General features: G+C 37.2%; 1 protein-coding gene across 1 annotated transcript; it reads right to left on the bottom strand.

Moving 5' to 3' along the window:
* Positions 1–1,672: 1,672 nt before the first annotated feature.
* Positions 1,673–17,302, bottom strand: LOC137298250 (thiamine pyrophosphokinase 1-like). The gene is made up of 8 exons (XM_067830424.1): positions 17,181–17,302; positions 17,007–17,064; positions 14,297–14,374; positions 13,047–13,189; positions 10,862–10,951; positions 6,463–6,609; positions 5,672–5,783; positions 1,673–4,740 (listed from the first exon to the last, which is right to left on the bottom strand). The coding sequence occupies exons 2-8, from the start codon at positions 17,047–17,049 to the stop codon at positions 4,619–4,621; spliced, it is 735 nt and encodes a 244-aa protein (XP_067686525.1). The 5' UTR covers positions 17,050–17,064; positions 17,181–17,302; the 3' UTR covers positions 1,673–4,618.
* Positions 17,303–17,323: the final 21 nt, after the last annotated feature.

The raw sequence follows: 17,323 nt of genomic DNA on the forward strand, positions 1-17,323 counted from the left end.
TTCTGTTGTGACAGCATCAACAAAAGGTATATGCTCTATCTTGTCCAGTATAAACTATGTAGCATGTGTTCTGTGAAGTAAAAATTCAGCTTCTGTCTCGTCTTGCATTATGTTCCAAGTATATGGCTTCTCTGTACTAAAGACTGTCGTTTCTGTATTAATTGTTGAAGTTGTCACTTTCATTTCAAGAAAGACTTTCATGGGTGAAGTTTGATTCAGACTAACACCACACTTGATGTCTGATATAAGGCAGTGTGCAGAATATTTTTCCAGTTGAAAAATCACAAAATAAATTCGCAAACCTGAAATATGAGTTTAGACATGGCTTTCATCATTAAGCTGCTAATATGCTGAAAATTTTTATCAGGCCTTAATCCTGCATGATTTAAAAGTGTGTTATAAATTAACAAGTTGGAGAGAGTGCTGTATTTACAAACTGACCTCATGAAAATTTACCAGGCAGTCGGGCAAATGACTGTGGAGACTGGATCTATACTAGCCACGGGTTAGTGGGCCCCTGGCTATTTCACACACTGATGTAAGGTATGTTAGTTGGTTCTTGTCAAAGTTATGGGTTCACACTAAGTACAGTATCTAGACTGAGGCTGGAACTGGGTAAGGATTTTGAAACGAGGTCAGCGATGTGTGCATCACAATCAGCATGCAGGAGAGCCAAGCAGTGAGGGGTTTTTGTGATAATGCCGATGCCTGAGTTTGATTCCTCATCTGAGTATAGAGTATTGGGGTGGCCTACTGGTTAACGTGTGCTCTCATCACACGTCTGAGTTAGATTCTTCTCTTGCAGAGACAAGTGTGATGGCCAAGTGTCACCAGGTCTCCTGTCAACTTAAGCTAGGATTTGATTCCTCACTTGAATACTTGAAGTACTGTGGCCTAGTGGGTAGAGTGTTCTATCATCAAAGTCTCATTTGATTCTTCACTTGAATACTTGAAGTACTGTGGCCTAGTGGGTAGAGTGTTCTATCATCAAAGTCTCATTTGATTCCTCACTAGCTAGAGAGGCTTGGGGTAGCCTAGTGGTTAAAGTGCTCAATAATCATGCTGAAAACAGGGTTTGATCCTTTACTTGTGAATAGAGATAGTTGGATGACCAAGAGGTGAAAGACTTTGCTAATTCTGATGATGATCACATGTGACACACAAATAGGATAGAGAGAGATTACGCACTGGTTAAAGGGTCTGCTTATCATGACAAACACTTCATCTGAATCCCTAGTTACTTATAGTGGTAGGTGAGTTCGCAGGTGTTTATTCATCATATCAGAGACACAGGTTTGATTATGAACAAGGGTGCATACTCTGTTTGGAGTGACTTTAAAATCCCTTCTTACTTTCCATGCTGTGACAGTGTCAGAATGTCTAATATTGACTCAATAATTTTTGTCAAAACTGCTCAGGGCTTGACAGGAATTCTCCATGTTGGTTGCCTTTTCCATCATATCACAATATTGTCGGTATAAAATATCATTTTGTTCGAGAGATTATGATGGCATTGAGTTAGCAATAATCTCAGGTGTCTGTAAATGCAAAATTGCCTTTGTATAGAACATATTATTGTTCATAGCTGTAGCAATATATTTGCCTTTATAATTCCAGTTATGATTTTCCATTAGTGCTAACAGTTATTATGTTTGGTAACAATAACAGATGCATCTTGGTTTATTTTATTTTGTAGACCAGTTAACATGTGAATACACCATGCTATGTAATACATTATCACAGTTAACATTCTAAAACTACACAATGCTATGTAACCTGGTAGTTAACATAACAACTACACAATGCTATGTAACATGGTAGTTAACATTACGACTACACAATGCTATGTAACATGGTAGTTAGCATTACAACTACACAATGCTATGTAACATGGTAGTTAGCATTACAACTACACAATGCTATGTAACATGGTAGTTAACATTACAACCACACAGTGCTATGTAACGTGGTAGTTAACATTACGACTACACAGTGCTGTGTAACATGGTAGTTAACATTACAGCTACACAATGCTATGTAACATGGTAGTTAACATTATGACTACACAATGCTATGTATCATACTACAGTTAACATCCTATGAATACACACTATGTAACACATTACAGTTAACATTCCATGAATACATAATGCTTTGTAACATGCTACAGTTAACATTTAGAAGATAAATAGTGTGGTTTGTTCAATTTCCGGGATTCATTGGAATTCAGCATAGGCAAATTTAGTTTAAAACCGACGACATCAGTATGTGAATACACAATGCTATGTAAAGTGTTACAATTATCGTTCTATGAATACACAATGATGTGTACAGTGTTACATTTAACATCACATGACATGTCATGACTAGCATGTTACAGTTAACATTATGTTCAATATTAATGTGTGTGTATGCTCAAAAGAAATGTTCACACCTTTATTGTAAGTAGTTACTCACTGTTTTGTATAATAAAGAGCTTTCATTTACAATCTGTGTTTGTGATAGATTATAAATTTTCCGGGCCTGAAGTTCAAGGTCAATGATGACAATATACCCAAAGGGAGGGAGTTAGGTTTAAACTCCTCCTTGAATGGTAATTCAATTACATCGCATTGAGTAAGTGGTGGCAGAAAAGCCTGAAGTGATGCTGTTTAACCCCCTGAGCATGATGACAGACTTACAGAGAAAATTGCAGAGAACCAGGGTTCTTACCCACAGTCATATTTTCTGGCATTTAAGCAGGTTAGAAATGGTCTTCAGTAATCCATGCTTGTCAAAAAAAGCAACTAACAGGACTGTTGACATACCATGGTATCTCAGTTTCGCCGATTGATGTACATGCTGATCACTGGATTCTGTAACACAGACCGCCGCCATGTATATGGAATATTGCTGAATGCCGCGTAACACCAAACTCACTTTTTCTGGCATGCCTAGAGGACACAACTCTGTACAGCAAATTGCTCCGACTCCGATGACAGGGTCATTCTTGCACTTAGGATATTTTGCGTCAGAATAAACCCATAAAACAAAGAGACAACTGAGTCTTACAAAGGACAGCACGAACAATGAAAACTTGAGTATGATAATAAACTTGATTTTAATCCTATAAAAATCCAGACGTTTGATTCATGCTGTCATACAAAATCAATGACTTACAGAGTCATACACGCATAAAAACATGCACCAGAAAATCCAAAACCAAGGAATGTGGAGTAATGAGTTCAATGATTATAGCCCCAGACAGGCTTTCACACAGACTCTGAAACAGCCGTAAAGTTTCAAATGAAAGTGTCATGCTGTTGATGAAGATACTTTATGTACTGTAATGATTGTACTGTCAAGAACCTGATGATCATTCTGCACTTTCCAATCCTATAGAAACATATTCAGTGATACATATTAGGATACTGTCTACAGTGTGGACATTTAACTCTAGTAGATATTTGCAAGTACTTACAAACAACAGGTGCAGCCTTTCACCACCATGCCCTCAAGGCTTAAAAACAACTATCATTGTACATTCTCCAACGTAACATTTCCAGACCTTGACTGTAATCAATACTTCTTCTTATATCTCAGGATTATAAGACATAACATATACAATACTCTAAGGCATATTCTACCATGTCTTCAGTAAATACTGGATTGTGATTGGTTAATCAAAGTCATTCAGAGGTATATAATCACATTATTATAGCTCTAAATTACATATTAAAAACCTCATGCTACATGTTCAGTTTTAAATCAAACTCATAGCTATTATAATTTCATTATATATCCCTGATTTTTCATCACAGTATGTTAATCTCAACATAACATATCACTCTGTATTGAATGATGTTTCAAATATTGATATAAAACCCAAGTAACATTAAACCAAATATAAAAACACATAACAAAAGTCATCAGATAATGTATTCTCCCGGCTTCCACAATTTTGAAAGCACAAATCATATGATTGCTAAAACAAATCTCACAATAGTGACCTGTCAAACTTGAAACAATGAATTGGGCTTGGAGCTATGTATTTATATATCAGATCCTCAGACTAATATGGGACTAAATAGGCATCATACAACTGGTAAAATAGAATGTAATCTGTTGCAGAGACATGAACAGTAATGTGAGAAGTCCTGATGTGATAGCAAATTTTTTTTAAAATATATGAAAAAACAGGTATAACGTTTAAATGAAAGCATACAATTTTGTCATTGTGTGGGGGCATGAAAGCAAGCCGACAGTTTTGAGATTTGCTCTAAAAAAAGCACATGTCTGTGATAAAATTCGAAGTGACAGTCAAACTTACTGCTATAGAAAAGGAAAAATCTGAACTTTTATAACATCCATAAACGAATAGGCACTAGTTGATTGCGAGTGTTTAATGAAAGTTTTACAGATATGATCTAATGGTCATGGCAGAGACAGTGGGTGAGTGAGTTTAGTTTCACACCACACTCAGCAATTTTCCAGCTATATGGCAACGATCTATAAATAACTGACTCTGGACATCAACATCACAAGCATCGATCTGCCCGATTGGGTTGACATGTGTCAACCAAGTCAGCAAGTCTGACCACCTGTTTCAAGAAGAAACAACTCATACAATTTTCCTTTTTCAAACACTCTTGTACCCCATTGTCCATAACAATGGCTGGTCAGTTTCTATGGTTACGCCTTGACGACCATCATAAGTGTTGGAAGTGCTGATCAGGTCACCAAACTTTAGGGCCTGATTATCTGAAACATAAATATCCTTCATAAAGCAGGGTTAAACACCTCACAAAATTTAAGCAGGTTTAGTTTTAACACTGTTTTAAACAGCATTTCCGTTCTAGAAAAAGCATCACACTCTTGTGTGTGGCACACAATGCAATATTGAACTGTGTGATGATCATTTAATCCTGTGACTGACATGATGAGCTTTAATCCACACAATTTGGATATGACAGGCAACAACCAGTGACTGATACACTGACCTATGTGGCCAAGACAAGATAGATAGATAGATAGATAGATAGATAGATAGATAGATAGATAGATAGATAGATAGATAGATAGATAGATAGATAGATAGATAGATAGATTGGATATTTATATAGCGCACATATCCACGCACTAGTGAATGCTCAAGGCGCTGGTATTTTTCCCTCGATCACCGGATGTCAATTTCAACAGCACATCGTATTTCAATCTCAACTCCCTGGGGAGTATACAACTCTTGCTGCCACTAGGCGCACCGAGTTTATTGTGGCTCTCTCATCCTAACGAGGTACCCAATTGACAGCTGGGTGGACTGGGACACATAGTCACAGCACTTTGTCCAAGTTTACTGCATGTTGCTGTACCTGCAACTAGGTGTATACACGTGTTCATGTGGCCACCATCTGGTCATATACCAACGGATTCGTGGGTTCTTTTAAGTGCACAGGGTTGTGTACTGTACACTAAGGGTTGTGACAACACTGAAAGAGTCTGCACACAAAGTTGACTCCAAGGTTTTTACACCCGGTCACAGGTGGGCTCGATCCCGAAACCTCAACCTTGCTGGATCACTAGCCTAGTGCCTTAGCCAGCTCGCCCACCATGCCCCATGGTTAAGTGTTTGATAGCTTGAGGCATCTAGGCATGGACAAGGGAGGCAACTCTGCATAAGTCATAATCTACTCACTCAGATTCCACTTCAGTCCAGCGGTAGTCACATGTTCACATGCTGCACCCACAGGGATCAAGCCACACCAATCCTCCTCCAGTCCAGTGTCAACTTTCAAAATGTGCTTGCCCTGGAACAGATCGGTAACTGTCACTGGTACCAGAACAACCACAGTGCCATGTCAATATCTATTGCAACTGTTGTTTTTTAAAAAAACAAACAAACATATTTTTGTCTTCAAAATATTGTTTAAGTGAGTGAGAGAGTGAGTTAAATTTTATTGTCACATCGGCAGTATTTCAGCCATACTGTGACGAGAACAATTAATTTTATACATTGTACATAGTAATTAATGGTAATTGTAAGAACTGTCAATGAAGGGCAGTAAAAGAACTGGATTATCATAGATTTGAATTTATAACTAGTAATGTGAAAATATTGCTTAAGCAACAATAAATTATTGGTAATAAATATATACAAAGGGGCTACTTTATATATACAATCACTTTATATCTGGTATGTGCCATACTCATGTTCAAAACTGTGGTGTGCGCTGTGTGCTCTGTGTTCTGATTCATATTATCATCCTCTTATTAACAGACATCCATAAACTTCTTTGAAACCAAATGAACTTTACTGGCTGCTGCTAGCCCAGGTTCCCATGTCTAACAATCATGTCCCATGTCTAACAATCATGTCATGTCTAAACTGGATTAATCAGGGTGTTTTGAAATAAAAAATCTACAGAAAAGTCAGTTAAAAAAAGACAAAGAAAACAGGAGCTGCCGACATTTCTCACAAAACAATACCTGGCCGAGCAAGCAAGCAACAGAGCCTTCTGAGATGAGTGTGACTGGCTTCTGGGTGAGAGATTGAGCTAGGTACAATGTATTGACATTGGCGAACAAGTGATCTAATCTGCCTCCAAATGCACCGATTACTGTTATCAGGTCATACTGGAAGAAAATGATAATCAACATTCATTAATCAGCAGGTGGTAAATAATGTACAGCCAAAGTATGTACGGCCAAAGTATAAAAATCTAAATGCCATCACATACACTGGGACAGAGCTCCAGATAACCTGCACATTTGCGTAAAATATGCTATAGAAAAGTTGAAATATGCAAGAAAAATAAATGCCAGCATATGAAAAATCAATAAATTTTTATGTCTACGCTCTGTAAAATAACAATGCATGTTTATCCAATGCATCAAAATCATGCTGTGTATCACATCAATTCAAACCAGTAAAACTTTCAGTCTAAGTAAACTTAGTCTCAGTACTTTTTGTTACACTCCATTACTGAGTCTAACAAAACCAAGTAGGAGGTCATGTCAGGTAACCTTTGAGACTGACCAGTCAGAACACAGCTTATCAAATCACGGAAGTGGACATTTGCACATACCTTTTGAACTTCTACTCAGAAAGGTTTGCACCTGAATGATTCCGAATGCTATTTTCTGTACAATTGCTACCAGGTAATGCACTTGGTACACGCTACAATACTATCAACAGTGAGTAAGCAGTCGCTGAAAATGGTGTTTTTGTCAATATTCAAGGATGTCAGCTTAAGGAAATATTAGCTAATGGTAACGTTGTCATCAGAAAGCTCTAAGCATACATACTGAAGGTCAAATATGCGGATTATGTTATATGCGGATTGTGTTATGCGGATTTAAACAGTACCCTAAACAGTAGTCGCCTGATTGGTTAAATCTGTTCGTCCTTCTTGCGTTTGATTGGATGGTCATAGGTCACTCAAAGGTTACCTGATGCGACTCCTACTAGGGTTTGTTAGACACAATAGTGGAGTTTGACGAAAAGTACTGAGACTAAGTTTACTTAGACTGGCAGAACTTTAAACTTTCACCTCTAAATAATCATGATTTATAAAATTCTTGAATAATTCTAAAGGCATCTGAAATATGCAACAGATGTTGAATACCAATTGTGGTTTGTAAGCCCTTCACTGATTGACCCATTTGTAAATAACAACAAATCAAATAGCGACTTTCTGTAAACAAATTAAAAACCGTGAGCAATGATCTAAGTAAAATATCTAGTTTAACGCCTTACAAACAGCAAAAAAAAACTTCATGAGAGGATTGCTAGTTGCAATAGTAAGCAAGTACTGTGTTTCACAGTCAGAATCAATTGCAGGTGATATTTGAAATGAATGTGTATCATTAGCTATTTGCGGTGTGGAAGTGAAACAACACAATGGGAACAAGGTTTTGAAACAAGAGTCATCAGAAGATGACATATCCCCCGGTCCCTACATATTTGAAAGGACAAATCATCTAACAGTTACTAATTGTGTTTTTAGACCAAGTCTGAATTGTTCCCCTGGAATTCATGAAAAATATATATGCGATATATCTGTAATAAAAAAACGTCACCATTTCAAGATTTGTCTCATATATCTGCCAAGATCTTTTGAAAGATATGAAATGTTTTCTCCGGAAACGAAGTCAGCAACGTGTTCATGGAACCGAGAAAATGATACATCATAAAAACCTGTAAATACCAAAAGGAACCACTCTGCTACCAAGTAACACTGACATATATTAAGAAGTTTTTGAGTTCTGCTCCGGAGACAGAACACACCTCTCATTTGGAGAGTAAGTCCGAAACGTTTCCATGGAAACCGAGAAAATTATAAATCACAAAAACCTGTACATAGCAAAAGGCACCACTTTAGGTTCTGATTGATATATCTACCAAGTTTTCAGAAAAATATTGAACGGATTTTGAGTTCTGCTCCGGAAACGAAGCCCATCCCACCATAGACTAACACCAAAATGTTCCTAGGAAAAACAAAAAAAATAAAAATGCCCAAAATCAGTAAATAGCAAAAGGCACAACCATAGGCTGAGATTACTATATCTATCAAGTTTGGTCTAAAAATATTGAACAGTTTCTGAGTTATGCTCCGGAAACAAAATGATTACGGACGGACAGGGAACGGATGGACTGACGGACGGACGGACGAGGTGTTGACTATATCCCCCCGCATTACATGCCGGGGGGATAAAAACCAACTGATAGAGTGAAGACATGGCTCTTATATCATTAATTAGCCAACTTGGTATCTAGTATTACACCAAAATGGATGAAGACGCTAAGGCAAATAATATTTGTTACAGTGCACATGGGTAATGAGTGAGTGATTGAATGAGTTAAAGTTTATAGTAACAATCGTAGTCTTTCAGCCATATTGTGACTTGAAATAGTTACAAATTCATGATAACTGCGCAAATTCCAAAAACCTGTTGATGAAGGACAGTAGTGAGTGAGTGAGTTTTACGCCACACTCAGCAATATTCTAGCTATATGGCGGTTGTCTGTAAATAATCGAGTCTGGACCAGACAATCTAATGACCAACAACATAAGCATCGATCTGCACAATTGGGAACCGATGACATCTGTCAACCAAGTCAGCGAGCCTGACCACCCCATCCCGTTAGTCACCTCTTACAACAATGAAGGACAGTAAAACCAACTAGTATATCACAGTAACAAGAAATGAAATTAGCATATATCTCTATAATAGGCTTTCAAATTAGGAAATTACAACATGAACAAGTGTTTGCCACTAATATGAAAATAAGGTCAAGGTCACTAATATCAACCAATGTCTGCATAATCCCCCAATGTAGGTTGTCACCAAATTTGACGACATTGGGTATAACAGTTCATGAGACATCCCGTTAAAAATGTCATGGTAACCTTGAAAATAAGGTCAAGGTCCTTTAAATTGACTTGTAACTGCAAAATTACACAATGTAAGCTGTCACCAAATTTGAAGATACTGGTTGCATTGTTTTATGAGATACTGCATTAACAAAAGTTTGAAAGTAGACAAATTGTTGAGGTCACACCGAAAATATGATCAAGGTCACCCAAATCCACTGGTGTCTGTGTAATCCCCCATTGTAGGCTGTCATAAAATTTGAAGACAGTGGGCACAACAATTCAAAGATATGACGTTAACAAGAGTTTGAAAAGTTTCCAATGAGTCAGGGTGACCTTGGAGATAAGATCAAAGTCCCCTTAATCAACTGGTGTCTAATCCCCCAGGTAGGTTGTCATCAAATTTGAAGACATTGGGTACAATAGTTCATGAGATATCACATGTAAAAAAGTCAGGACGTACGTACAGATGGTACTACACATGGATGGGCTGAGGATCACCAACAACTGAAGGTAGATCACCACTCTAGTGACCATGGGGACTTACACTACTTTGGCAACCTGCACGGACCCAAACTGGATTCATACAATCCCTATGGTACTGATATTTAGCCATGATAAAACAACAAATATTCTGCAATTAAAACCTGTGTACAGCTAAACTGACTTTGAAAGTTTTCAAAGACTACACATGGGTAGAGCTATATAAGTTATAATTTGGCATTGTAACTGTGGATTTTGTCTTACTTTATTGTTGAATTAAAAATGTAGCAACTGTTATACTTATTTGAAAAAACGATGGTGGGTATCTAACAGCATAACTACCCACTTGAAATTGGAAATACTCACTTAGTTTCAAAAGTATGGGTATCACACCCACACAGTCAAAAGCTTTTTCTGGAGCTCTGGAAAACGTTTTTTGCTGTGAGTGTGATGTTTCAATACAGATACTTGTAATGTTGTCAAGCATATCAAAATGTCACTAGCACAAAATGAAAGAAGTTGTTATCCATAAATATAAGTTTGTTCAATATTGAACTTCCCAACTTCTAAAATGCCCCTGAAAGAATTTACAGGAAAGTGGTCTTTTTATAATCGAGCCTGTACTAGACATGTGTATTGATCAAACCAGTCTGCGAGCTTGACCATCCGAACCAATCCGTAAATCTTATGAATGCTTGACTGTGACTGATACGTATTGTCCATTTACATCCTATTTCCTACTCACGAAAGTAAAATCTGGTATTGGTTATTATGACTGGTCACCGACATTTTACAGTCCTGGCTAAATGGATTCAGATTTTGTTTTAAATGACACCAATAATATCAAAGTTTGTTACATTTTTAGGAACTTAATATACTAGAACACTGGAAAACTATAGCATGAAATATTTTTTACACACCAGTATACCAGCAACAGCCATGAAATCCTACCAAGGGTAAAAAATATTTGCTACATAGGCTATTATATAGAGGAATAAATGATTTCATTAAACTGTGGTACAACTCACCTTCAAGTCTTTTGTTTTGTCTACGACGACCCGAAGACATTTACTGAAGTCAGTTTCATCCTGGTCCTCAGTGACAACTACACTCACTCCCTGACAAAACACCAGACTATAACTCAAATCAATGCAAACACTGGAAAATTAAGTAAGCAACGTGAGTGAGTGAGTGAGCGAGTGAGTTTAGTTTCTCGCCACACTCAGCAATATTCCAGCTATTTGGCAGCGGTCTGTAAATAATCAAGTCTGAACCAGACAATCCAGTGATCAACAGCATGAGCATCGGTCTGCGCAATTGGGAACTGATGACTGATGAAGTCAGCAAGCCTGACAACCCGATCCCGTTAGTTGTCTCTCACGACAAGCATAGTTGCAGTTTATGGCAAGCATGGGTTGCTGAAGGCCTATTCTACCCTGTGACCTTCACAAGACAAAATTAGGGACACCTGCAGTTTACAGGTCCCTGCCTTCGGCAGTCACCCGGAAGTAGAAATGTATTCTATACTAACGTGTATGCGCCTTTGGCACGACCTTACTGCCTTTGGCAGTAAGCGACGCGCGCAGCACGTCATATATAAAAGAAAAGCATGTGAGAGCGGGCTGATCTCCATTAGGAGGCATTTCATATGAATTTAGAGGTCATTTTCATGTTTACTGGCAAAAGTTTAATTTAAAACTTCGTCTAAAAGACGAGAGTTTTAAACACGAATTTTAGTAATGCTCAAAAACATCAATCCAATCGTTAGTAAACAAAAGGAAATCCTCATGACGTTCCTTTCCTCTGATTGTTCCAAATAAGGTAGTGGGTTACTAGGAATGCCAAAACTTGAATGAGATGGGATACGAGCATGTGACAGTAAATCATAGTAAGGAATTTGTGAATGCAGAGAATGGTGCATGCACCAATATATTTGCAAGTACGTGGAGAGTGGTGAAAGCATCCCTGCCCATGTATGGAACTGCGAAAGGATTGTATGATAGTTATTTCATGGAGTTCATCGTGAGGTAAAAATATTTACGTCGTTTTGATGATCCTTTTGTTACATTTCTTACGTTTATCTGCTGTGCGTTTGACCCCAGAAAAACCATGCATACTCTAAAATGATTGAAATTGAAAATAAAGAAAATGGTGTTCAGGATTCGGATGAATTTAATGCAAGTGGAGGTTTGTTCTTGTAATGTAAGTGAAGCGTTTTGATATTAGACATCAGATAAACTTACCTCTTTTTGTTTAATAGGAATTGAAAAGAAATGATAAGTGATATGTAAAAATAATGAAGGGGGGCACCTGCCCCCCTAAAACCCCCCATTCTGTTGAAATATGAGATTGCAAAAAAATCGGAATACATTCGGTTAGCACTGGGAAATTGTATATCGTGATCTTAAAAAATGAATAAACACTGCAATTGACAATACCATGACATAATACTGACCCTAAAATAATGTTGAGGAATGAAGGTCTTGAGCTGATTCTCGATTATATACCAAAGGTAATTTAATAGGTCAAACAAGGCCATAAAACAGCAGCAGTTATTCGCCGGAGTAAACAAAAAATGGCGTCAGCGTTAGTGCTCGCTTCGATGTAAATATGGCTTCTGCGCATGCCAGTCACGTACACATCCGGGGACCCGTAAAGTGCAGTTTAAGTAAAAGAAAATACCATTGCCAATTCTTAGTTAACAGTTGATAGTTTGTTTACTGATGTTGTGACCAGAGACCAAACTGAAGTGTGTGGTCCCTGCTATGATCTATATAAACTGGATATAAACTGGATACATTATGACAACAATATTTGTGCAGCATGGAAAGATATAAATATCCCCATCAAAACTGAAGTTGTTTAGATGTCCTTTTTCTTAAATACAAACAACATCATTAACACTGGAAAGGCATCTGGACACAGTGTGATATACAAATTTGCTTGCCTGATAGAAAAACACACTGGACATGGACATTGTGCAATGGGTTATTTCCATCCCTGATATACCCTTTTGTTTCTTAAATAATCCACAAGACTCATATGCCACCTATATTTGAAGGTTTAGTATAGAACACAATTCAAGAAGATGGTCATGGATACTTACTGGAGAAAGCTGACTTACATAATAATCTAAGCTGTCTTTCAGCCATCAGTAGCGATGCAAGACTGTTCAAGATAAAAGAACACATTACACAATAAAACTCATTTTACCTTGTTCTGGTAGTAGTCAAGCACAGATTTATGAGCGGAATCAAAGTCCCCAGTGATAATGTTGGGCATGTAGCTGTCTCGGTCATCCCCCATGGTGTTGTACAATCTGTTGGAACCACCATCTGCACAGGCTCGGTAAATAGCTGCAACACATTGACACAATACTTCAAGGAAATGTATACCACTCACTGTTCATAGGCATATTGTATTTATGGTATGCTAATTTTGTAAAATTGTCTTAACATATTGAGGCCTGGCCAGTTGACCTTGAAATCACTGATCACTTTCAAATTCCACAACCTCACACATGCAACAGTCTTATTTTCCATAATTTTGATTCTGAAAAGGAATCAACAGAGCAGCCTCAAAAAGAAAATCTTAAGTGGTATATTACAGTGGGGGGTAATTCTGATTTTACAACTTTGATTTATTAGTTATAACATCTTTATCTTTTACGACAATGATGATGCCAAGATTTCAGAAGCTGGTTGGACTGTAGAAGTTTAGCCCAACATAAATTTTGCTAGCCACAGGCTGGCTGACGGACAGCTATTTTGCACACTTGGTACACTAAACAGAATACCATAACGTGGAATTCCAAATAACAATGCACCAATTAGAGTGAATACAGAACAGGCAAAGATGAAACATGAGCAGTGAGTGAACAGATCACTATCTGAATCTTTGAAGCATATAATTTCAGCCCTTAACATGAGAAGTCACAATCTAATAACGGTGTTAGTGGATTTGTGTATAAAAAGGTCATTGACATTTTCAAAAAGGACAGAAACATAAAAGAAAAGAGATAAAATTTGTGTGCATTTAAACACTGATATCAATATTCTTGCAGTGTGGTGGTGACTTGTAAATACGTGGATTGAGAAACACCTCTGATTAATATTTTGACCTACATCATTCTCCATATACATCAGCTTTCTCCTGTAATTAACATCACAGTTCATGACACTCAATCAGCAAAGTCCCTCAGTTTAGTTAGGCAATTCACTGTTACAGCAAGCAAGGGCACCACTGATTCATCACTCAGTCAGTGAGAATGTATAAAACAATGCTGGCTAGAAAATGTAAGTTTCTGCATTTCTGTAAATTCTATACCACTAAATAACTTGTCATGAAATATCTAATATACACTAAAAATATCTGTTCTCTTATAAATGTTACTGTGAACTGAGAAAATATTTTCCAGATTCATTCTAAAATATAACACATGCAAAGAAAATAAACATTTCTACCTTTGGACCACAGCTGTTTCAGTACATTTATTTCAGACTGTAATGGTCTGTTGAGAATGACAAGCACTGTTTGTATACCTGAAAACAAAACAATAATCCAAGAAATAACAATCAAAATATGAAAAAGAAATCTTGTGACAACATGACTGGTGTATCAGTTCACCATGGAAGATATTGTAAGATAGTAATTTATGTTTCATCTGCCTAACTTAAAATTACAATTAAAATATTATTGATTATATTTTTAGGTTTATTTTTTAAGTCTATTATACTGCGTCATTATAAAGCAATAAGCTGCCATTTGTTGCACAAACTACACAAGGCCTATGTGATGAACACAGAGAGTTTTCTGCTTTAGATCTTTTATGCTGGAGTACAACATTTCAAGGCTTGTTCTAGCCCCACCATCAGTTACTGTTCAGTTCTACCTGATGACAGAGCTAGAACAATGCTAAAAAAGCACTACCGAATATGAATGATCTGGAATTAGTGAGGGAAGAGGACTGATGGGGTCCTTGTTCTCTAGATGATGCTGCACTGTTATGTATGATGGGGTACACCAGTCAGAACATGAGCATACAGTGATGTGGGTTGGAAAATGTCTCAGTAATGACTCCAAACAAAAACACCAAACATCGTCTGAAGTACAAATTCCAAGCAAAATGCTATTTAATGGTCCTGGCTTATGTATCCGACATACTGGACATTTCGGTAAGAGTTCCTCCTGTTCCCCCATCACAAATAATAATAATATTTATAAACGAATATATTAACGAAACCTAACACCACAATTACTAGACGACCCTCAAACGGGTGCCAATCAAATCGCCCCAGTGACAAAACGCCCCACCAAATTTGGTCAAATCACCCCACATATTTGGTCAAAACGCCCCAAGGGGGTAGTCAAAACATCCCAGTTTATTTATATAAAATGGTCTGATATATGCCATAAATGCATGGTTTTGTCAACTTCCATACTATATTCTTCACAAAATATTATGTGTTATATTATTAGTAATATCCCATGCCTAGGCAACACCCTTAATACCAATTATTTGGTAAAAAATTACAATTTGAATACACTAAAAGGTTTGTATAAAATATTTGTTGTAAATGCTGTAAATGCATAGTTGTTTGTCTGGCATTGTGTAATCATAACATCATGCTTTCCACTCGTCCATGAAATGAGTGGTCTATGGGACTGCCTTCCCTCGGTGTCCCTTTGCAGATGGCGCATGTAAAGGGTATAGGGGAACCTGTCCTGTCCGGAGCATAACTCAGAAACCGTTCAATATTTTTAGACCAAACTTGACAGATGTAGTTATCTCAGCCTATGGTTGTGCCTTTTGCTATTTACAGATTTTTTTGCATTATTTTTTTTTGTTTTTCCATGGAACATTTTGGTGTTAGTCTTATGGTGGGGTGGGCTTCGTTTCCGGAGCAGAACTCAAAAACCGTTCAATATTTTCCTGCAAAACTTGGTAGATATATCAGTCAGAACCTTAAGAGGTGCCTTTTGCTATGTACAGGTTCTTGTGATGTATTATTTTCTCGGTTTCCATGGAAATGTTTCAGACCTAGTCTGAAAAGTGAGAGGTGCGTTTCGTTCCCAGAGCAGAACTCAAAAACTTCTTAATATCTGTCCATAAAACTTTCTAGATATGTGTGGCAGACCCCAAAGTGGTGCCTTTTGCTGTCTACAGGTTATTGTGATTTATTAGTTACAGATATATGGCATGTATAATTTTCATGAATTCCATGGAAACAATTCAAACTTAGTCTAAAAAACAATGAGAACTCTCAGATTATTTGTCCTTTCAAACATGTGAGGGCCGGGGGGATATGCCATCTTCTGATGACTCTTGTTTTGGTAAGTATTATACCATACTTGTTGACCAAATCTATGAATTTACGGGATCACTTTTTGACATGAGTAATTAAAAAAAACCCAGCAAATTGTTTTCATAAGTACTATACTATTCCTGTTGAGAAAACCTATGCATTTATGGCTGCACTTTTGGACAACAGCAGCTGTAGATTGTTTTGATATGTACTAAGTCCCATACTTGCTGACAAAAACTGTCGCAGCATTTACGGCCAAAAAACATTTTATACAATCCTTTCATTTAATTCTTGTAATTTACAAATGCATAGATAACATGCAAATAATTGGTGTTATAAGTGTTGTCTATCCATGAATATTGCTTTTGCTGTTATCAGTTTACTAGTTAAATATTTATCAGAAACATTACTACATAGTATTATGTGAAGGCTGTAACATGGAAGTTATATACAGATTGCAATTCTTTACCAAATAACTGGTATTACGGTGTTACCTAGATATGGGATATTACTAATAATATAACACATAATATTATGTGAAGAATATAGTATGGAAGTTGACAAAACCATGCGTTTATGGCATATATCAGACCATTTTGAACAAACTGGGGCGTTTTGACCAAACCTGGGGCGATTTGACCAAATATCTGGGGCGATTTGACCAAATATCTGGGGCGATTTGACCATATTTGGTGGGGTGTTTTGTCGCTGGGGCGATTTGACCGGCACCCCCCTCAGACATAACTAATATAAAAAAAATAACCACACTATACGGGGCTGAACCACACAGTGTTTACCTCTGTTAATCTGCAGATGAAAGAATGTAGGGAAATGGAAGGAGCTCTTTTCGACATTTCTGATAACCTACCACTTGAAGACAACAGTGGAGACAGCGGACACAGAGTTGACATCTCTCTCGTATAGTTCTACAATGCGGAAATGTGGTATTGGTAAGCGATACATGTACAAAACAATCTGAACGCAACACTGATGCATATCATTGATATCTAACATAAAAAGACAAATGTATGTTTCTATTCACCTCGTGAGTCTTCTCTGTGACACTACTGCGAACGACGTTGAATGTTAAAAACTAAATTAATATCCCATCACGTGTCAGTCCAAACATCAACCCATGTTTACAGAAATAAGGGATCCTTCACTGAGTACTTTAAAACAAATGTC

The sequence above is a fragment of the Haliotis asinina genome, chromosome 10 (genome assembly GCF_037392515.1).
Source record: "Haliotis asinina isolate JCU_RB_2024 chromosome 10, JCU_Hal_asi_v2, whole genome shotgun sequence".
Classification (NCBI taxonomy): Eukaryota; Metazoa; Mollusca; class Gastropoda; order Lepetellida; family Haliotidae; genus Haliotis; species Haliotis asinina.

Excerpts from the sequence above, each read along its gene's own strand:
- LOC137298250 (XM_067830424.1), bottom strand. The coding sequence starts at position 17,049 with ATGTCAACTCTGTGTCCGCTGTCTCCACTGTTGTCTTCAAGTG. Across the intron at positions 6,610-10,861 it reads ACAAAACAAAAGACTTGAAG|TATGACCTGATAACAGTAAT; the intron begins GTGAGTTGTACC and ends ATTTTCTTCCAG. Across the intron at positions 5,784-6,462 it reads TTGCTTGCTTGCTCGGCCAG|GGCAAGCACATTTTGAAAGT; the intron begins GTATTGTTTTGT and ends GATCTGTTCCAG.